This window comes from Macrotis lagotis, chromosome 8, assembly GCF_037893015.1.
Source record: "Macrotis lagotis isolate mMagLag1 chromosome 8, bilby.v1.9.chrom.fasta, whole genome shotgun sequence".
NCBI classification, from domain to species: domain Eukaryota; kingdom Metazoa; phylum Chordata; class Mammalia; order Peramelemorphia; family Peramelidae; genus Macrotis; species Macrotis lagotis.
The window spans coordinates 169,890,099-169,913,977 of NC_133665.1; the positions used below are offsets into that span (position 1 = coordinate 169,890,099).

General features: G+C 38.5%; 1 protein-coding gene across 1 annotated transcript; it reads right to left on the reverse strand.

Annotated features, from left to right (window-relative positions):
* Window positions 1-5,208: 5,208 nt before the first annotated feature.
* On the reverse strand, window positions 5,209-23,448 carry C8H3orf49 (chromosome 8 C3orf49 homolog). The gene is made up of 5 exons (XM_074199055.1): window positions 23,324-23,448; window positions 18,566-18,888; window positions 16,228-16,352; window positions 7,854-7,967; window positions 5,209-5,406 (listed from the first exon to the last, which is right to left on the reverse strand). The coding sequence occupies exons 1-5, from the start codon at window positions 23,446-23,448 to the stop codon at window positions 5,209-5,211; spliced, it is 885 nt and encodes a 294-aa protein (XP_074055156.1).
* Window positions 23,449-23,879: the final 431 nt, after the last annotated feature.

Below are 23,879 nucleotides of genomic sequence, written 5' to 3' on the forward strand. Positions count from 1 at the left end.
TTCATCTGAGAAGCAGTACATATATGTGTTGTGGACATACACAAGGGCAGTTAGGTGGTGCAGTGGTTAGAGCACTTGCCTTGGAGTCAGAAGGATGAGTTCAAATCTGACCTCAGACACTTGACACTAGCTGTGTGACCCTGGGCAAATCACTTAACCTTGAGTGCCTTGAATCCAGAGCCATTTCCAGTCATCCTGAGCTGATTTCTCTCTCATCACATTATCCACTGGACCCAGATGACTCTGGAGGAGAAAGTGAGACTGGTGATTAGCACAGCATGGGTGAGGGATGCCCCACTCAAGTCCAATTCATGTGCCTGTCATGGTGTCACCTCCCTGATATCCTGGTATTCTTCCAGAATGAAGGGCAAACATCATCACATACTCAAGATGGAAGAATGACTTCCTTCAGCACAGTTCAACAGCATGTGGGTAAGAGCAGAGGAGTTGGTATAGTGAAGTCTGAAAAGATCCAAGAGACCTTAAAGCATGGGAACAAGGCAATTAAGGCTAGAGTTTAGTGTAATAATGGCCTGTTTAACTATAGGCTCGAACCATGGAAAAGAAAAAGTGAAATAAGTACAATGGTAGAAGCTTTGGGGAATACTGAAGGGTGACAGGGGGCATAGTAAAGATAAGGCCTGAGGTATAGGGTGAAATAAAATGATGGGAAGTCATGGTCAAATTGAAGAAAGTCAAAGTTCTTTTGTTACAATTGTGAGTGTTGACAAACTTAAAGATGTGTTTTCACTGCTTGGAGCTAAAATAGAGTAAAGGAAATAGTCATGAGAGGTGAGGAGACTAAGAAATTAGGGATCTAAGGTGTTTGAGGAACCATGGATGTGCCATGTCAAGCTCCCTGCTGACAGGTCAATTGTTGGAGTAATGAAGATGACTGAGTCCATACTGAGCTGCTTGATCAGAGAGAGAGAGAGAGAGATAGAGAGAGAAGAAGAAGAAGAAGAAGAAGAGGAGGAGGAGGAGGAGGAGGAGGAGGAGGAGGAGGAGGAGGAGGAGGAGGAGGAATCACGACCTAAAGACCTTTTGAGGGAGGGGGAGGAAAAAAATAGCAGCCACCAGTATTTGGTTTGGTGAAATATAACCACAAAACCACAAAGCAAGAGAGGTTGCTTAGTGATGGTGGCGGGGGGTGGGGGGGGGCGGTGTTGAAAGACACATTGGGGAGTCAAGGAATTTGCTTATTCCTTCTTCAGGATCAAAGTCATGCGGGTACAACCAATATTGAAAAATAACATAATGAGCTCTATAAGCTTTTGAGGTATGGGACCTAATCACTATTAATAATATTGTTTCTATGGGAAAATGTCTTTAGTTCCCAAAATCTCACTTAGAAAATTTCCCTCCTTGTGAGATGAGCATAATCAGAAGAACATTGTATACCCTAATAGCAACATGGGAGCGATGATCAACCTTAATGGACTTGCTCACAATTTTGGGCTGTCTGCAATGAGGGAATACCATCTGTATCCAGAGAAACAATTGTGAAGTTTTAACCTTTAATTAAAAAAAAAAGCCCATTATCTTATTTTGTAATTTTGCTATCTCTTATACTTTATTTTTTTCCCTTAAGGATCTGATTTCTCTCTCATCACATTAGATCAATGTATACCATGGAAATAATATAAAGACTAACAGACTGCCTTCTGTGGGGGTAGGGGGAGGGAAGCAAGATTAGGGGAAAAATTGTAAAATTCAAAATAAATAAATTTGAAAAGAAGAAAAAAGAAAATTTCCCTCCTTTTAAATGTTATGAGTTATTTAAAATTTGACTTTTGACTTCCTAATGATTTCAACCTATCCCCTTCCATTTTTCATCCTTCAATTAAACCCTTTTTTGTAACAAAAAAATGCACATTCAGGTAGAAACTTTTGGAACACAGGACCACAAGCTTGGCATTATCTGCATGTTTACAGAATTGGAATAACATTTCAAGATTCTGGTCCTCTGGAGATGGAAAAATCCTTGAGGACAAGGGTCACAGTGAACTGATCCATGAAAGTTGGTGAATGGTTTTGCCTCTATAAGTAACACAATGATAACACACAACCCAATGACATTGCCATTTATTTTTATTTTGTTAATTTATGTGTGAATACAATTTTTTTTATTATGGAGAATAAACTTGAAGTTAGTATAGGATTACTAGTATAAAAAGCATCATTTTTTTTCTCTGCATAAGGGTAAAATGTTTCCTTCTTCCAGCCTTCCTGGCATAAGTTGCCTTCAGATTCCCAGTCTGAACACTAAGGCTAAAATGTTGCTTCTGACACATTTTTTGGTGATGTTTGGGAAGTCACTGACACTTCTAGGCCTTTGTTTCCTCATATGTAAAAGAATTTGGGATTAGATGTCCTCTGAGGCACCTTCCAGATCTAAATCTAAGATATCATGATTAATGCTTAGATCAAAGATTATAACAATGGAAATCTGCTAATGTGTAGAATTTAAATTCCAAGTTCTATCACCAGCTAGATCAACCGAATCTAAAAGGATATAAGGAAAAAGTTGTATAAAAGGCTTTCCAAAGGTTAGTAAAGGAATTTATATCCATATGACAATTTCCCTCTCTAATTCTTTAATCATTTATTTAATATTCTCTACGAGGTCCAATTCTGGGTGCTAGTACAAAGACTAAAATGAAGCATGCTTTGCCTTTGGAAGCTTGTTTCTAAAGGAGGTGGGACACAGAAAAATACAAACTATGTACAGAATGCAAAGTGATTTCAAGGTGGGGAGGGAACCAACAATTGGAGTCTTTCTGTTTGAGGTGACAGGAGGTGAGTTCTGAAGAAAGTCACAGCTTCTAAGAGGTGGAGGGGAGTAGAGGAGCTTCTGGATATGCTGGACAAACTAAAAAAAAAAAGGCAGGGAGGATGGAGATGGATAAATAACCAATGAGTCAGCTGAATTGGAATGCAGGCGTGTAGGAGAATAATGAATGGGTCATCAATTTGACTTGTTAGACCAGAGTCGGTTGGTGAAGGACTTTAAATGGCAAAGTTTGCTTTTCCTTTCAGAAGCAAGAGGAAGTTGGAGGTCCATGAGCAGAAGAGAGATATGATCAATCTTTTGCTTTATGGATATAAATTTGATGGCGAACAAATTGAACAGAGAGATGGGTGACTGGGAAGCCTTTGGAGGCTGATGAAATTATTAGATGAGCGGTAATGAGGGCTGAACTAGAATATTGGTCAGGTAAGTGGAAAGAAGGGGACAGATTTGAGAGATATTGTGGAAGTAGGATGATGATGATTGTGGTGGTGATGATGATGGTGGTGATGATGATGATGGTGGTGATGATGATAAGCATAGCTATCATTTATATGGCATTTTAAGGTTTCCAAAGTACAAACATCTCATTTTGTTCTCACCACAACCCTAGCAATTAGATGTTCTTTTGATCCCCAATTTACAGAAAAACAAACTGACAAAGACAGAACTGAACATGATTTTCCTGAATCACAAAGTTAGTGTCTAAAAAGTTAGGGGTCACATATGAACACAGATCTTTCTAGTTCCAGGTCCAGCCCTTGATCCACTAAGCTACTTAGCTACCAACATTGAAATGAGAAATCAACAGCCAATTAGATACAAAAAGTAATGGCAGAAGAGAATAGATCATGGCTCTGAGGTTCCAAAAATCAGGTGATGATAGTAGCATGGACAGAAATGGGAAACTTCAGAAGAAGGATGCTGGGGGAGGGTCAGAGAGGGGAAGATAAGGAATTTAGAACTCAACATGTTGAGCATGAGATGACTATGAAGCGTCTGATTGGAAAAGTTCAATAATGTAATTCATGGTGTGGGACCAAACTTCAAAAGAGATTCTAGAGCTGGGTATGTAAACCTGGAATCAACTGCTTAGAGATGAGAATCATTTCCATGGTCCTGGAATCAGAAAGACCTGAGTTCAAATCCAACCTCAGACACTTAATAATTACCTAGCTGTGTGGCCTTGGGCAAGTCACTTAACCCCATTGCCTTGCAAAAAAATCGCCCAAAAAAATAGAGACGAGGGTCATTGGAATTGAGAAATGAGAGAAAGAGTAGGGGAGAGAGACAGAGATAGAGACAGAGAGAAGCAAAGAGAGAGAGAGAGACATAGGCAAAGAGAGAGGCAGAGATAGAGAAAGAGAGAGAGAATGAAAGAAAGAATGAATAGGCTTGGGTACAGAACAAGGTCCATTTCAAAATGACAGGGAAAGGCAGCATGGTATAATGAATAGAGGACCCAGGTTCAAATCCTGCCTCAGAACAAGGCAGGTAAATCAATTAACCTCCCAAGTCCCTAGGAAACTCTCTAAAACTAACATTTTCAGAATATAATCTACATCCAAGAGAGGATTCACAAATATATACAAAGTATTTTGTTAATCACTAGCAGCTAAGGGATCAGGAAAAGCATAATCTGCATCGGAGGTTGAACCTAAGGTGGGCCTCTAAAGGAACTTGGAATCCCAGGATCATAAATTATAGAGCTGGAAAGGACCTCAGAGAACAGTAATTTCAAACTCATCATTTTATAGATGAATATTCTGAAATAGGAACAAAATTAAAGACTTACCCAGGGCTCTTTCCAAAGAGAGTGCCTATGGCAGAATTTAAATCTAAGTCCTTGTGTTTTCCTGACTCAAATTCAATGCTCTATTCACTACAGGTGGCAGAGGTAGAAAGGGACAGAATCCTAGATTTGGCATTCAAACTGACTAATAGATCAGAAGTAGAATGTTGTATAAGGGAATAGCAGTTTGTGGAATATTTGGGGGGAGAGAGAGGTAGGAGGGCTAATGTAAAATCCATATGGAAAAAGAGATTGGAGCCAAGTTGTGATCAGATTTAAATGCCAACCAGAGCTATTTATAATTGATCTTAGAGGCAATAGGGAACCACAGAAACTTCAGGAGGGTAGTGATGAACATTGTTAGAGCTGTAGCAATCTTTCTACTATATTGTTATTTCATCTAACTCTTCATGACTCTGTTTGGGGTTTTCTTGGCAGAGATACTGCAGGAATTTGATATCTTTTTCTCCGGCTCATTTTATAAATGAAGAAACAGAGGTGAACAAAGTGAAGCGATTTGCCCAGGATCATACAGCTAGTATATGCCGGAGCTGGACTCAGGAAGATGAGTTTTCCTGACTCTGTCCATGGTATCACCTAGCTGCTCATACAGCTTGAAATGGACTCAGTAGCAACAACAAGCACATGGAAAACACACATTCTTCAATTTATATTTCCTCATGGTTCTCTTGGATACCCTTTGGAATTGCTTGGATGACTGAAGAATCTCATCTCCGAGAAATTCACACTGTTGGAGTTCTGCGTGTCGTTGAGCCAGTAGTTTCATGGATTTTTCTGCTACCGTTTCTAGGAGGTCATCCACCTAAGTGGACAGATACAGATAAATAAGACTGTAGCTTAGAATGCATTGCGCACATAGAAGCAGAAGATGCTTTTGGAGAAATAAGAGTCAAGAAGTTTGGCAAGCATTTTCACATCCAGGAGTATTAACCTAATTATAGTAGTCCCCATCATTCAAGTCCTTGACAACACACACACACACACACACACACACACATACATTTTCCTTTTAGATTAAAAATTCTCCCTTTATCTAAATTTTTATCTAAAATCTAAATCTAAAATCTCCTTTATCTAAGTTTATTTTTAATTTTTGCAAGGCAATGGGGCCTAAGTGACTTGCCCAGGGTCACACAGCTAAGTAAGTATTAAAAATGTCTGAGGTCTAGGGCCAGTGCTCTATCTACTGCACCTCCTAGATATCCCTAAAATTTTAAAAAAAGTCCCTGTGTCTGCATTAATTTTTTTTAGTTTTTTTTTTTTTTTTGCAAGGCAAATGGGGTTAAGTGGCTTGCTCAAGGCCACACATCTAGGTAATCATTAAGTGTCTGAGACCGGATTTGAACCCAGGTACTCCTGACTCCAGGGCCGGTGCTTTATCCACTGCACCACCTAGCTGCCCCATCTGCATTAATTTTTAATTGAATTCACTCAATCCTAAAACCAATTGTGTTGGGCCTGGTTATTTCAGCTGCCATGCCATTTAGGTCTATGCCTTCTTAATTCTTTTTTTTTTTTTTTTTTTTTTAGGTTTTTGCAAGACAAACAGGGTTAAGTGGCTTGCCCAAGGCCACACATCTAGGTAATCATTAAGTGTCTGAGACCGGATTTGAACCCAGGTACTCCTGACTCCAAGGCCGGTGCTTTATCCACTGCGCCATCTAGCCACCCTATTGCCTTCTTACTTCTTGTAATCAATCTAATCCTACATCCAGAGACGTAGGAGATCCTCAGAAAAAGGTTAGATGTTTAAGTTTCCTATAATCAAGGCATAACTTCTTAATTCCAATATCCTATTGGTGTCATTGTAAGACTTTAAGCTTGAAAAGACACAATTCTATTCAGAGGCCTACGAAGAGGCACATGGTGAGTGTGAATAGCCTGTAACACATTGGAATAACAATAATCATAGAGATAATAATACTAATAGCTAGCATTTGCAGTGTTTTCTGATTTGGAGAGACCTGAAGTCATCTGCCTAGAGATGAGGGGCATTGGAGCTGAGGGAGAGAGAGAGAGCGACCCATTTGATTCTCACAAGAATCCTGTGAGATAGGTGTTCCTGTAATACCCGTTATATAGATGACAAGACTGAGACTGAGAGAGATTCAGTGACTTGCCAGGGTCATTTAGTTAGTAAGTGTTGGAGGCAGAATTTAAACTATTGTATTCCATCCTCCAAGTACAGGGTTCTTTATTCAGAGAAATGGATGAGTAGAAGAGATAATGGACTGAAGACATCAATTACAAAGGATATTAGTGGGTGACTTTTCTGATCTGCATTATTGGAAGGCTCTGCACCATACCCACATCATTGTAACAACAGCCCCATTTCACAATTTGGACATTAGAACCTCAGCATTTACTAACAACAAATAAACAACTAAATGGACTTCGTTACTATTCAAATTTAAAATTAATTCATTTCAGTGCAAAACCTGTTGTATTACTCCCCTCATCCCCCCTTGTTCGAGCCTGGGATTCTCGGTCCATTCTTTCCCATTTCTTCTGCTCCTTAGAAATCTTGTTTTCATTCAAGAATCAATTCAATTGCTGCCTCCCTGATGAGATCTTTCCTGATCCCCCTATGCTCCTAAGATCCTCCTGTCCTCTCCAAATGACACTGAAGGCTCAGTGGTGTAGTAATTAGCACTGTGGCCTTGGAATCGGCAAGACCTTGATTTGAATCTTACTTTTGAATGACCCTTGAAGTGACTTCATCTTTCTGGACCTCAGTTTCTTCACCCAAAGATGAAAGCTCTAAGATCCTTTCCAATTCCAATATGACTCTTTTTTCATATATGTGTCCATGTTATCTTCCTGATGAGATGGAAATGTGCTGAAGGCAGGGTGCTTGGTGCATGAGTCACTTCATAAATGCTTGTTTGTTTTTTATGTGCTTGATTCTCAATCATTTTTCCTTATTTGATAGTAGAAAGTATATATATATATATATATATACATATATATATACATATATATATGTATATGTACATAATGGATTCTATTTCTGCCCTCATCCCTCATCACATACACTTTGCATAATTTTATAAATGTCTTTCCAGGCTCTTCTGTATTCCTCATATGTATCCATCTTGATTGCATTCTGATTAATAGGAATATACAAAAATTTCTTTAAACATTTCCCTTTTGTTGGATGTCTATCATATCCATATTTTTTAGGCTTCACATACCATTTGCCCCCATCACCCAAAATACAAAAGCCAAGCAAGAAGCAGAGTCTGCTACCTGCATCTGAAGTTTTCCTATTGTCAAGTCAGAGCCACAAAGAATGTTTTCCATGTTAGCTTTCTTTTTTCTAAGCACTGGGAAGTGTCGTCTCTTCTTTGATAAATATGAGACCTGGTGAAAAAAATTGGAAAAACCGATCAGGTAGGGAGAGCCTGCTACTGATGCTTAAATAAGAATTTCCCAAAGAACAATAATTCACAAAATGGATTTGCTTATGAACTATGAACATCTAAAAACACTTGACTGACAGTCGTACATAGGCATATTTTTCTCTCTACACCCTGTGGATGTGCTTTGTGTAAAGAGCTTACTTTGAAGAGATCTGTAGGATGCAGAGAAACGAGAGGGCCTGGCTCAGAAAGAATCTACAGTATCGAGAAAAAACAGGTCAGATAGAAGTAGAAGAGGGAAAATTGCCTCTGGAACCACTGAGCTCAGTAAGCGATCTGAGCTTCCATGGACCAGTGCCTCCTAAAGCTCATTATTACTGGATCAAACCATTAATTTGGGCACACCGGTCTGCACATTCCTTTATTCTGATAGCTGAAGAGTCTGGGAACATGAAAAGAAAGCCCTGGGCTTTTTCTCCCCATGCATTGTACTTCCTTCCCCACAACCTGGTTTGCTAGTTAAAGTATTTGCCCTATGAGATTGCCATGGGAAATCATTCCAAGGTCATGGCTCCTGGCTAATGAGCTCTGGTTTAATTTTCCTTTCACTGTTCCTTCTGCACTAAATAATCAGAGCACACACCTTTGTGTAAGTCCTGCCCCCAGTTGGTGGTGGTTGTCCAAACCCCACACCCCTCCATGGACTTGGCTGAATGTGTTTACAAATGGAATTTGAACAAATGTAGCAGAGGAAGCAAAATTTCCAACCTAAGCATGAGAGCCCTCTGATCATGGAGACCTATTTGAAGACCTATTTCCTCATGCGTAGTCCACACATGGAGCAATGTAGAAAATTGAAGTGATTACCACATCTGGATATTTCAAGACAAATCCTTCTAACCTAAAATATCCAGATGAGTGAGGCATAATTGATTTGGGCTGTGGAATTATCCAGAAAATTGCCCCACTTCTCCACTCCAATTCACACATACTTAGAAACCCATAGAGTTCCACAGTAGGAAATCTATATGCAAATAGGAAGAAACTGTGATTTCCTCTGCAATGGGGAGTTTCAGCATTAAAACTCACATGACAACTTTTCTATGAATGTAAAAAAGTACTAGGGATTTGATGGAGGTACCTAGAGGTTAAGTGACTTGTCCAGGGTCACACAACATATAGGCTTGTTTCTTCTACATCTCCTCAAGAGGCCTCTTAATTGAGATTCTAACTGGGACCACCATTTCATGAGCACTCCCAGTATATTTCAGTCTCTCCTGATCCACGTTTCCCAACTCCTTTCTGTATTTTATTTTCCACTATTAGATTGTAAGATCCTTGAGAGGGGATGCTATCTTGTTTATTTGCATGCATTTGTATCCCTAGAATGTGTGGTCAGTAGTAAGCATCTAGAAAATCCATGACAAACTTTCTCTCACTGTCTCTGTCTCTTATTTTCTCTTCCTACCTCTCACTCACTTTCTCTGTCTCTGTCTCTGTCTCTGTTTCTCTTCCCCCATCTACCTATGCATTCACCTGCCTGCCTACCTACCTATTTGCCTACCTCCTATCTATCAAGCTCCCTGATTCCAATTGTATATTCTACCTCTAGCCTAGGTTGCCTCTGCAAATTCTCCAAATTATTGGAAGTGGAAGGGACTTCAGAGGACACCTTGTCTAGCCTACATTTGAACTGGAATCCTTTTGACAATAACCTGACCGATGAGCAGCTTTGTCTAGATAATCGTCAATAAATGAAGGGCACAGCTCTAGCTGCTTAGTTTGACCCCTTCTGTTTTGGGGGCCCTCCAAGAAGAAATTTGTTTTTACTCCAAGCCTAAATTTACCTCTCTGTAACTTTCCTCATTGCTCCTAATTTTGCCTTCTTGGGACCATTAAGAAAAAAAAAAGAATTTCTGTTTCATATGACAGACCTTTGCATTTTGAAGGCAGCTCTCATGTCTCTCTCCCTGCCCCCTCCTCACCCTGGGCTTCTCTTCTTTAAGTTAAAGCTCTCCTAACTCCTTCAACCTATTTTTATTCATATTCACTCGCAAACGCGATGATATAAAGCACCTGAGCTATCATGGCTTAAGTTTACCAACTCTCTTTCTCTGATGTTAATTTTACCTGAAAATTAGGTAGAAGTGTGTTGCTCTTGTTGGCCATATTTCATTTCCAAAGAGGATCAATGATATCATGGGGGCAAATTGGATTTAACTGAGTCAGAGTTTCATGAAGTCATCTACCTCACTTTCTCTTTCCAAAGTCATCCAAGTTCAGTGGCAAGACAAAAGTCTGTTTGATTGGCAATGGCATTCCATGTCTGACCAAGTTCTAACTACTCCACAATGCCTACTTCCTTTAGCTTCATGACCATTGGAACAAATTGTTCCCATCCATTTTTTTTTCCTCTGTGAATTGAGGTCTATAAATTACCCTCAACCTAGTTTAGCCCACAAACTCAGACAATTTTGCTGGGATGTAGCTTCTTTACATGCTACAACTTCTCAGATCCACAGGTATGAATTGAGTAACAGGGACACACTAAAGGTAGATGAGTAGCCCTGAAAAGCACCCAGAGGTGTTGGTTTTCCCTGAACACCCCAAATTTTTAAGATTATTTAGTTTCAACTTGAAGATGGTGACCCATGAAGTCCTATGAAAGGGAACTAGGAAATAGGGTTATTGAATATAACCTGAATCTATAGTTTGACATAGCAGATTAAAGAAAAAGGCAAATGCCATCTTTAGTTTTACTTGACATTTGAGAAAGAATAATCTTTTGGTTAAAGAAACTCCTGAAATGGCATGTTAGATGGCTCCAGATCCAAAAAGTCTTTGGAAACAATTTTATTCTAAGGTTACATTGATCATTTCTGGTTTTAATTGAAGAAGGTCTTGGAAGAAGGATGGGAAGAAGATATGAAAACATGAACTGAATAAATGGAAAAAGACTATTGTGTGAATGGTTTGGAGAAGTTTGGACTTGTGAAGGAGACCGGAGATTGAATAAGAAGAGAAGGCATTTGGAGAAATTTGAGAGAAACAGAAAGATATTGGTCTCCATTTTATTTCTGGAATGATAGAAGAGCAGAATCAAGGGCAATTATAAAAGTAATAAAGAAGGTAAAGACTTATAAGGGAAAAGGGAACTGGTAAGACAAGGCAAAGTAAATAAGCAAAATAAGTAAAACAATCAGAGGGCAACATAAGTTGGCAGCTTAAATTGGTGAGATGGGCAAATTGATGAAATGAAAGGGAGAGTGAAAGAACATTGAAGAGAAGTTGGACAAAGCTCAGGTTCTGAGACTAAGGAAAGGAAATCAAATGATAATGTCAAGTTATCAAAAATGTTTTTTGATTGTTAAAAGTTTTAATTAAGTGCTCGTGGTTGAGGAATAAACATGAATTTTAAAATAGCATTATAATATATTTAATGATATTAAATCAACAAATATTTATTTTTGAAACAAGACTGAAAAATCTCATCCAGAATGAAAAGAAGAGGAAATTTTCCAATGATTTGCCTCCAGAATGTGATTGTTGGATTTCTGTTGCAGACAGTGACTGTTATCAGTGTTCTAAGTATAGGTTTATTTTCCAGTTGGAGGAGAAGATGCTTCTTCACACTCCAGGATGTTCAAGAGAATGAAGTGTTCTTAAATGAAACAAGAGCAAGATTTCAATTTGAAAAAAAAAATGGGAGTGGGGGGAAACGAGGCAAACTGAAAAAAAGAAGACCGACTATATTCTTTTGTCAGTTGGCTGAAGAAAAAGAGGAGGAAAGAAAGGATATCATTGAGGTGATGAGAAATTGAAGGCTCTTTTTCAGGAGAAGACAACCAGGTGCTCTGAGTAGGAAGAGGCTTTCAAGAACCATCCTGTAGAACCCCAGAAGCTATATCATATCAGGCATCATCCAATTTGTGCCAGAGGAAGAGAAGAGTAAGAGACATCGGTGATTTCCTGCTCTGGCAACTACTGGTTGATCTGAGTTGATCACAGCTAAGATGTGGTCTTCCTGGGACATGTATCTAAAGCGTAATAGAGAACATCCTCAAACTTATCAAGACTGGATAATCATTCACATTTGAGGAGTCATATGGATGCAAATAGTGTAGCCAGAAGGAACCATTGCCAAAGATTAAGAAGTCTTAGATAAGAAATTGAAGACCAAAGGGAAATAGATTGTGATTTCCTCACTGTTGTCCATTAAAGAAAAGGGACATAGAAAAAAGGAATTCATTTGGGAACTAAACAGCTGGATAAGATAAGGAGGAAGCTGAGAATGGATTTCAGCTTCTGGACCATGATTTAAAAATTAGAACAATTTCCTGATCAAGTACATAGAAGAGTTACCAAGGAAAGGAGGAAAGGATGTATTTGTCAGGTGTTTTGCAAATCTAATCAGAAAAGCTTTAAACTGAAAAGAATAGGAGTCCAAGCTAAATACCATAAGAGTAGCTAGAATGAAGGAAGAGTAGTTGTTGATGTGTGCATAGATGAAATTCAGTATGGATAACCATAGTAAAATCCATGCTCAAATGTTCACACTCAAATATCCCAACCTAGGCAATAAAGAGGATGGTATTATGGCAAGTGGGTAAATGTAACCTCAAAGGTAGTTTTTGGGGCTCCGGAGGGGTATGCCTTAGGGTAGTAGGTCTCAACCAACTTAGCCTAAGAACCCCTTTATACTCTTCAACATTATTGAGGATCCCAAAGAGCTTTGGTTTATGCAAATTCTATCTATTGGTATTTGCTAAATTAGAAGGGAAAGATAGGAGCAGCTAGGTAGCATAGTAGATAGAGCCCCCAGCCCTGGAAGCAAGGGGGACCTGAGTTCAAATGTGACCTCAGGTACTTAATAGTTACCTAGCTATGTGACCTTGGACAAGTCACTTTAACCCCATTAACTTGCAAAAAAAAAACCAAAAAAAAGAAAGATGATCAAACTTAAAGATATTTATTCATTTAAAATAACAAATAAAAATTTGTCTGAACAGAAATAATATATTTTTATGAAAAAAAATCTTTATTTTCCCAAGCAAAAAAAAAATGACTGAAAATTACATTGTTTTTACATATTTTTGCAAAACACTTTAATGTCTGGCTTAAGAGAAGACAGTTGGATTCTCATGTCTGATTCTGCATTCAGTTTGCTTTAATAAGTTATTTTGATTGACATATATGAGCAACATTTGCCTTTACCCATATATGTGGGTGGAAAAGGGAGGAGTAGTTTAATGGGCAAATAATGTCTTGGTATTCTTATGAAAATAATTTTGACCTCATGGAGGAAGGAGAGGAAATAAGCATTTATGAAGCATCTATAGTGACTCAGGGTACTCTTAAGTGCTTTACAAATATTTATCTCCTTTGATCTTAAAACAACCATGGGAGGTAGGTGCAAATATTATCATCATTTTTCAAATGAGGGAACAGAAGTAGATAGTGCTAAAATGACTTGTTCAATCTTCTAATAATGAAGCATTTGAGACCACATTTGAATTCAGGTCTTCCTTGACCAGGCCCAGGGTTCTATCCACTCTGCTACCAGTTTGCCTCTAATCTAAGAAAGTGGATTCTATTTAGCCTGGAGAAGACAACACTCAAAGGGGATATGATTCCTATGTCAAACATTTGAAGGAATGTGAGAAGGAATTGAATTTTTTTTTTTTTAGATTTGTTCTGTTCTCAAATGACAGAACCAGGAATAGTGGATAATCTAAAGCAAAGTTTAGACTTGATGTCAGGTAAAACATTTCCAACAACCAGAGTTTTCCAAAAGGATAATGCTCTGTTTCTAAGAGGTCTAATGAGAATTCCTTTCATTAATGAATTGGAACAGATAGCTAATGAGTGCTCTTTCTATTCAAATTTGTTGATTCAGGTAAATATTATAGATCCAGATTCTTTGAAAGAAGGAAGAAAGGATTAAATGTATTACAAAAAAGCTCAAGGAGAAAGTAATGGAGAAGACAGTTGGCAAGGTAAGGCAAGTAAGAAAAGGTAAATGGAAAAAAATGGAAGTTAAAACATGGGTGGAGTAGATTGATGGTTGTTAAAGTGGAGAGAAAATTGGATGGAAGAGAGGTGGGACATGCTTATAGAGTTTTCTTTCAGACTAAAGATAGAAATTGTGAGGACATAATATCACATTGTGAGGTGATAATTACCTGAGAGATTATTAAAAGAACTTGAGATGAAGTGTAAACAACCATAAGTAGTTAAAAAAAAAGAAAACAAGACTGAAAATCACAGTCTATAAGGAGAGCAGGAAGAATGTTGTAGTGACTCATACTGAATGAGTAGTGTTTGTATTTCTGAAGCAGTCAAGTATCTGTTATTTGTATTCTAATTGTAGATGGAGGAGATAAAGGGACTCCACATTTCTTACATCTTGAAGGGGATATAAAAATGGGGATTATTTGAGGGGAATAAAAGGAACATGAGGCAAACAAGAAGAAATCTGACCTTTGTTAGGAGTTTAGGGTGTGGAAGAATGATATATGGAGAAGAAAGGTTATATTTAGAACTTAAAAACAGATTTGAGGCTCATCTTGAAAAAAGAAGGAATTGGATGCTTTGAGCAGGAACAACATAATTCAAAGAATGATAAAGTGGAGCCACAAAGTGTGCCGAATGAGAGACCATCTAGTAAGGATCAGAGAAGCGAATGAAGTTAAGAAGAGTGACTGCAGATGAATGTCTCACATGGGAGTATTGTCACCTTGATAACAACAATGGATATTTCTGCTGTCTGTTGAGGGCACGTATCTAAAACATTACAGAAATCTGCAAACCACATCAAAATGAATGGCTGCCATTCATTTCTAGGGATTCATGTGGGCACAAATGGTAGTCAGAAGGATAATTAAAAATATTACCAAATTGGATGACGTCTTGTGCAACCCACTGAAGACTATAGGGGACAGGTGGCTTTTGTTTGTTTGTTTGCTTGCTTGTTTTTCCTCACTGTTGCTCATTGGAAGCAAAGAATGCAAAAGAAAAAAAACATTCATTTGGCAATTCAACAGTTGACAAAGAAGCTTCTTCCTGAGAATGGGTATTTTAGCTTTTGGCCTATAGTTAAAACAGAGAAATCATAGATTCCAGGTCAGGGACAGAATACTCCTAACAGAGGCTGGTAAGAAAATATTTTCTGGTGGTCTTAAAAGTCAAATGAAAAGGCTTTAAATGAAAAAGGATGAGTGAGAAAAAACCTTCCTATGTGAATCCTAGCATATCTAAAAAAGAAGAAAAAATAATTAAAATTAAGCCACTCAAATTCACAGTAGGAAAAAAATACTAAGAAAGGAGCCAGTACTAAAACTCAATGGCCTCAAATGTCTAGATATAGATACCCCAGTAATAGGCAATAGCAATCTGGCAAGAAGCCATGATAAAAAAAAATAGTGATGAGAGACTTCATTATCTAGCTATCTGCTAGAGCTCTCTGACAAAAGACCAATTAATTCTAGACTTACTTTAATGACAATACCATTCTTCAAAATGGTGGCGGAACCAACAAGGGGGGTATTTTATTATGGATCTGATTTTCACCAACAGAAAGGAACTTGTTGTTAGGGTAGAAATGATGGAAGGGAAGCTTGAGGCCAAGAAACTCCCTCCCTTCAAGAATGTAATTTGGAAAAGAGCAGAGTCAGAACAGACAAAAAAATTGAACTTGTTTTGTTGGTTTCAGAAGACAAAATCGGGGAAATGGGCAGGAAGTTCAAAGATTCAAATGTAGGTTTGATTTCCTCATAAATATTCCAATGATTAGAGTTGCAGCAAAATGAAATGAGCTATGGGTTCTCCTGTCAGAGATGCTGCTGCTTGTCCTTCATTCTAGAAAAAGACCATGACATCAGAGAGGTGATGCTATGACAAGCACATGGATTGGATTTGAATGGGGAGGGGACTGTGCTAAGTCACCAGCCTCACTTTCTCCTCCAGAGTCATCTGGGTCCAGTGGCCAGATGTGGATCAGGACAATTGGAGATGGGCCTGGATGTGAAGCCATCAGGGTTCAATGACTTGCTCTAGGTCACACAGCTAGTAAATGGCAAGTGGCAGGCTAGATTTGAACTCCAGTCCAGTGTTTTACCAGAGTCACCTAACTGCCCTCCAGCAGAGGCTGATTCCTTTTTCTGGTCTGCAAGGATAGAGATTCAGTTTTGGGTGTGAACTGGTCTAGATGGCCTCTGTCATTACTTATAACTTTAACTTTTGTTATTATGGAATCATTGTACCTTTTGAAGCCCAGAAGGTAGGGAGGTCACAGAGAGTCTTCTTGTTGTCCTTCTGGCTCTAAGGAGGGTATTTCTACCGGTAATCTCTTCAGTTTCTGCTTCTACAACATCCAGTTGAATAGTTGCTTTAAGAAGGGGAGAAAAAGTGGATAAAATCACAAATACGAATATTTCATTCATATCAAACACTTTTATCTATTCACTAATATATCCACAAGCCATGAACTAATCAAAAGAGTATTGGATTTGGAGTCGGAGAGTCAGAGTTCAAATTGTGACTCTGTTACTCTGTTACCTCTGTTACTCTACTGTAATCTTAGACAAGTCACTTAACTTCACTGATCTCTCTTAAAATAAGGGGGTTAGATTAGATAATATCATATCTCATGTCATTTCCTATGATCCTATATGAATCTCTGGTTTCATGAATGTGGACAAGTCCAATCAGTGAAGATTAAAACCTCTCCACACCTTAGTAGACAGTCTTTGAGGGTTACGGTGGACAAAAAAATTCATCAGAGCAGTCAAACTTCATAGGAAGAATCACTCTAAATTTTATCAAGCTTGATTCTTTTTTTTTTTTTTTTTTTTTTAGTTTTTGAAGGCAATGGGGTTAAGTGGCTTGCCCAAGGCCACACAGCTAGGTAATTATTAAGTGTCTGAGGCCGGATTTGAACTCAGGTACTCCTGACTCCAGGGCCCATGCTCTATCCACTGTGCCACCTAGCTGCCCCAAGCTTGATTCTTCCATGATAAATCAAGATAGTTTTATTATCAAGTTTGTGTTCAAAAGCTTCTTTGTCTTCGAAGAAAACCCATGACCACTTTTTCATTCTAGAGAGTTATGAGAGCAAGGTTTGAGAGAGAAGATTAAGAGTCTTACTGATGGGAATAACCACTTCAGAAATCAGTAACGAGGACCTCTTTGGTGGAGGTAGATTTTCCTGAATTAGTCTTTTCTTCTTTCATATGCCCTTATTTTTTGGTCACCAAAGCTCTGTGAAAACTGGTTCAGAATGGAGTAGAGTCATGTCTTAGAGATATAACCTGATCCTAAATCTTATAACATCATACAGAGAGGACAAGAATATGTCATGAGTATTTCTAGGTGATTGAGATGGATTTTAGGCAGTAAATTGTTATTGATGCAGTAGGGAGAATGGTTTCAATAATACTCACCAAGAACAAGAAACTAAAGCTATTCAGAGATTTGGAAGTCAGAGAAGAAATCAGCTCTCCCTTTGTTCTTGAACCCTCGCCTCCTGAACCCCCCTGTGCTCTATGTTTAGGTAAGTCAGATTAATAGTGGATTTTCTTTGGTGTCGTTTTATCAATAGAAATGTACAGGTCAGCCCATGCCAAGTTACTACAAGATGCTTGGATGCCTGTGTTAGTGACTGCTTTTTTTTTTAAAGTAGATGGATTTGTTTGAAAAATAATCAGTGAACTGAAAAATACCAGATTCATTTATAAAACACATAGTCACACACAGACACTGGCACAGACATAGACAGAAAGACAGATAAACAGAGTTTTGAATTTACTTGGTGTAGATTCCTTGTATAGACTAAGATACTATAAGGGATTTCTTTCTTTTCTTCCCTCCCTCCTTCCTCTCTCCTTTCCTTCCTTCCTCTCTTCCTGTTTTTCTCCCTCCTCCCTGCCTTATTCTCTTCCTCCCTCCCTCCCTCCTTCCTTCCTTCCTTCCTTCCTTCCTTCCTTCCTTCCTTCCTTCCTTCATTCCTTCCTTCCTTCCTCACTCCTTTCCTTCCTTCCTTCCTTCCTTCCTTCCTTCCTTCCTTCCTTCCTTCCTTCCTTCCTTCCTTCCTTCCTCTCTTCCGGTTTTTCTCCCTCCTCCCTGCCTTATTCTTTCCATCCTTCCTTCCTTCCTTCCTTCCTCACTCCTTTCCTTTCTTCCTTCCTTCCTTCCTCTCTTCCGGTTTTTCTCCCTCCTCCCTGCCTTATTCTCTTCATCCTTCCTTCCTTCCTTCCTTCCTTCCTTCCTTCTTTCCTTCCTTCCTCTCTTCCTGTTTTTCTCCCTCCTCCCTGCCTTATTCTCTTCATCCCTCCTTCCTTCCTTCTTTCTTCCTTTCTCATTTCCTGGAAGAGACATTAGGGGTCAGCTAAATCAGTTCCTTCCTCATACAAATGAAGAAACTGAGATGCAAGCAAGGGAATGAGACTTGTCCATGACTGTATTGGTGGCAAGTGAGCAGAGCAGTGACTTTGATCTTTTAATTCCCAATCTACCATTTCTTCCACTTCATTTCCTTGCCTCACCTCCTTCCTCCATCCCATCCTCCTCATTCTATATGCAAATATGCATTCCATTAATTACCATTTTGTGGAAGATTTCCTATTTGGGGCTTGGCAAATAATTTAGGAGATGGCAGCTCCTTGGCAATTCTAGGAAGGAGACTCTGAGTGTTTGAAAAGAGAGTTTGCTTGTGGTTTGGGGACCGACTCTTCTGGGACCTTGCTACTTTGATTCTGTAGTGCTCAGGCAGCGTTCTCCTGAAAGCAGTCTTTATTTTCTTCATAAAATAATTCTTCTTCTTTTCTGGACTTTGGTGTGATTCTAGGTCACTCCCACTGGAAGATTCCTCTTTGGGGACCAGTAGATTTTGCTTAACTAAGTTGGTAGATACAGCTCTATGCCACCTTAGCAAAAAGAAGAGAACTGTAATTAAGATCCTTTAGACAAATAAAATTTGAAAAATCATGAAGACAACTTTTCAAGGGCTGACCACATAAACCCAGTGCCCATACAAATGGCCCACTGAATTAACTCCTGACTCCAGGGGGATAAAAGGCCAATTTTGTCAGTCAATTGAACATTTGTAGATAACCAGGTGGATAGATTTTTTTTTAAAAGCAACCGTTTGGTATTACAAAGACCATGGCATGTGTTCAGTTATAGGCATGGCAGCCATCCAGTTAGGACCTACAGGATTCAGAAAAGTAAAATGTCAGGACAGAGAGCTAGCTAATGTTTATAAGATGCTTTAAGGATTTCAAAGAAATTTATACAAGTTATCTTATTTGATCCTCCCAACAGAGCTAGAAAACCTTGAAGGAAACATCTGGGCTGGCACCTTCACGTGCCCAAGGAGAAAACCGTGGTTTTCTGGGGCAAAGTGATTTGGCTCATGCCCCTTACATGCTTTAGTGATAATATATTTAGAATAAATTTTTATTGATATATTTAAAGATATTACTTAAATTTCTCCCTGTATGCCTCTCCTTTCTCTCAACTTAGTAGGAAAAGCATCAGTGAGTGATAATGGTGGAAGGGAAGGAATAAGAATTTATATGGTGTTACACTCAGTGGGGTATAGACATCTAGAGTAAAAAGGAGAGAAGGGGGACAGGGGGAAGGGTGGGGATGTGAGTGATGGAGGACAGGATGGATCATGGGGGAGAGTGGTCAGATAGAACACATTTTCTTTTTTACTTCCTGTAAGGGGCTGGAATTGGGTGGCCTGTCCGGGACCACAAGGTGGGGTGGTTGCTGGGCCTTAGGGCTCAGGGCCTCTCGGCCCCAGGGCCGGTGATCAGTCTGCTGAGCCACTCAGCTACCTGACAGCACATTTTAGAAGAGGGACAGAGTGAAAGGAGAGAGAAAATATAATATATGGTAATGGGGAGGTGTGAATGGAGGAAGTTGCAATCAGCAACAGCAATGGTGAAAAAATATGGAAATAGCTTTTGGGATGGACTTATCCTAAAGAATATGATCCACCCGCAACAAAGCTGGTGGTGTTGGAACACAGACTGAAGAACATTTCTTTTCTCTTTCCTTTACTTTATTTCTCATGAGGGTCTATATTCTTTGGGGGGGAGGGGTTATGTTTACTCTTTTTTAAAAATTTATTTTTATTAAAGATATCATTTGAGTTTTACAATTTTCCCCCAATCTTGCTTCCCTCCCCCCACCCCACCCCACAGATAGCACTCTGTCAGTCTTGACTTTGTTCCCATGTTGTACCTTGATCCAAATTGGGTGTGAATGTTTACTCTTAAACAAGAACATTTTAGTAATTATAAAAACAGCATTTGTACAAAAATTAAAATTAATTAATTAAATTTAAATAAAAAGAATTTATATGGTGTCTACTATGGACCAGGCAAATGCCTTGCAAATATCTTTTTCAAATATTATATAGTAGCACAATAGTAACCGAAATATATAACACTTTCAAGTTTACAAAATACTTTTTTTTTATCGCTTATTCATTCATTCATTCATTATTTATTAACAGCTCACCATGTGCTAGTGGAATACAGAGACAAAAATCATATAGTCTCAAGGAACTTATATTCTATTGGTAGGAAACAATGTGAACACATGCAATATACAGAGAGAGATAGAGAGATAGATAGACCTGCCAATGACTTTAATCGAAGACCACTCATTGAAAAATTAGCCTTCAAATCCAATTCTTTTGACTTCTAATCTCCACAATGAGGCCAGAGACATGGAAACCCAATAAGAGAACAAAATCATGGTAGTAGAGTTGGCCTTATTCACATATTTTGCTGATTGGTCAAAGAATAATTAGAGTCATCTGCATGGGTCACTTAACCTTGATTGCCTCGAGTCCAGGGTTATCTCCAGTCTTCCTGATCCATAACTGGCTACTGGAACCATATGGCTCCGGAGGAGAAAGTGAGACTGGTGACTTAGCACAGCATTCCCTCACTCAAATCCAATTCCTGTGCATGGCTTGGCATCACCTCCCTGATAACATGATCTTCTTTGAAAATGAAGGACAAAATCATCTTACCTACAAGTACCATCTCCCTGACCTCCTGCAACTCTACAATGTTGGTTTCTTCTCAGTTGCTTTGTCTGTAAACTGGGATGGTTGATTCAGGGACCTTTAGGGTCTAACTCTATCACCCATTTCAACTAGGTGAAAATGAGGTAGTTTTAGGTGGCAGAGTGAAGAGAGAACTTGACTTGTGGTAGGAAGATTTCACTTCAAATCCTGTCTCATACATTTCTTGGTTAAGTGACCCTGGATATGTCCTCTAATCTCTCCCAGCCTCAACTTCTTTATCTGTAAAATGGGGATTTGAGTATCAAAGAAGATAACATATAAAGTGCTTTGTAAACTTTAAAACATGATATACATGCTAGCTATTATTATTTCATCTAAGTCTTTTTATTTGAACTCAATTGCTCATGAGGTTTAGGTCTGCATGGAGAAAGTGCAAATGCATTTGAAAACAAGACAATTGCTACCAGGTGCCTACTCTTATCTTTTTAGAGGCCTACCAGACTCTACTTGGGTTGTAAGAGTGGCTAGGTAAGTAGGGGACTGCATCCTTCACTGGCAACTTCTGAGTTTTTCAGTTCAAAAAGGGAAGGGGGACTCTATCTGAATTTTTTGCTTGAAGATCTGAGGAGGAAAAAAAATTGGTGTCATCATTTTCCAAAAGCAATTTTAATGCTACTATTCTTAAATTTGCATTTCCTATTTTAATATCTTGCTCAGTAGTTAGCTGATTTTATTTGCAATAATATTTGTCCCAAGGAACACATTGCTATTTCTTAGCAAAGCAATGAAAACTGTAAAATATTTATGGACAAAATCTCATAAAAGTTAATTGTTGCTTCCTTACGTCTTCAGGCCTCATGAAAAAAAAATCTTACTTATTTAAAATCTCCCTCATGAAGGGCTCATAAGAGGGTCAAGGAGCAGCCTTTAGAGATGGGAAGACAGCAGATTGTTTAGGATGACCAGACTAACTTTTCAAGGTCAAATGCAGTATTTGGGGAGAAACTTGAAAGCGTTACAAGCATTATTCCAGTGGAGGGACCCAGTTTGACATTCTCATTGACCACTTATGATGCTTATGTCTATCATCCATGTCTTGGAACTTGGTAAAAAATATAAATTACAAGATAGAATTTTGAAATATTAGGTAGATGGTACAAGATGAATGATGGGTACTATATATTTCAACATACGCAGAGTTAAATTTTTCAGAAAAACTAATCGAAAAGCATTTGGTCATAGTGTTACATTGAAAGATGACTATTCAGAGTTGCTGAAATGGTAAAAGTCTTTGACTCAGAATCTTGTGAGCTCCATATAATCTCAATGACAATATTTTTTTCTTCATTTCCAACCATTGAATGAAAACCAGAGTTTTCATTGAGGGAGGAAATGATGTGGTTTTCCTCATAAGGCCTGAGACCCTATTTCAGATAGTTAAAGGCTCACAGATTTAGAACATGAAGGGAACTGGTTTAACTGCCTGGAAAAGGGAGGTATCAGAAGCAGGATCTGAATCCAGATTCTCTTAGCTTTCAAGTTAACATTATTTTCACTGCCTAGATTCCTCCCCCTCCCCCTCCCTTTCCCTCCTCCCTCTCCTTCTCTCTCCTCCTAGTTCTCTTTTTCCCTTTTCCTCTCCCTCTTTTTCTCTCTGTCTCCCCTTTCCCTTCTCCATCCTTTCCTCCTTCTTCTTTGTCTCTCTCTCTCTCTCTCTTCCCCAGTTCCCCCCACCTCTTTCCCTCCCTCAGTCTCTCTCTCTCTCTCTCTCTCTCTCTCTCTCTCTGCCTTGGTTTCTGCCTCCTCTGTCTCTATCTCCCTGTCTCTGTCTCTGTCTCTCTCTCTCTCTGTCTTGGACTTGTCTTACTCTCCTTGTTACATATATGAATGGGATCACAGATCCATTGGATTGTTAACATAGGGCTCTTTACTTCCTGAAATTTAGAAGATATTTTTACTTCCTTAATTAGAATATATTTTTCTTCTGTTAAACACAATTATTCATGTATAATCTATATCAGATTGTTTGCTGCCATAGGGAAGGGGAAGGGAAGGGAAGGAGGTAGAAAAATATGGAACACCAAAACTTGCAAAAGGCTGAATGTTGAAAATTATCTTTGAAGGTAACTGGAAAAAATAAAAAATAATTAAAAAAATACATTTTTCAACCTCATTATTAAAGAGCTATCATGTAATAAAAGAAGCTATGTCTCTTCTAATAAGTATGATTCATAATCTATACAACATAATGAAAGGGTGAAGAAAACATATATATTTGTTAGTTTTAAGAGAAAAGAATTCGGATTACTTACCTTTCAATTCCTTTCCTTTTGAGGGAGCCATATTTTCGTTTGGTTGGAGGAAAACTCCTAGGCTGCCATCCTTTCCTAGGAGCAGTTTTAAAGGATTCAGAAAAATGCTTCTGGAATGGATACATTGCTACTGAAATCACTTCATTTAAGACACACTAGCTTTCTGAAACTGATATTATATATATATTTTTTAGCAGAGGGATGGAGAAACCCATTCCATCTTCTGACTTGTCTTTGTCTAAACAGTTTAGGAATTTCATAGACTCTCCTCTGGTTCCCTTGTAAGTGCTGCACACTTTATTTCTGGGGAGGGACTGTATTTGGCATTCCCACTGGGTGCTACTGATGCATTTGTTAGAGACATGGGACATTCCTTGGTTCCTTTCTAAGCATGTGTTGTAAATTTTTCCACAAATGAAGGTAGAAAAATGGTGACCTCTGTCCCATGGTTTTTAATTTATTTTCATTTAGATAAATATTAAAATAATTGTAGAAATTAGTAATTTCTTATCATTCTACCTGAATAATAATTTAGATATTTAAGTCCTTGAAGTTA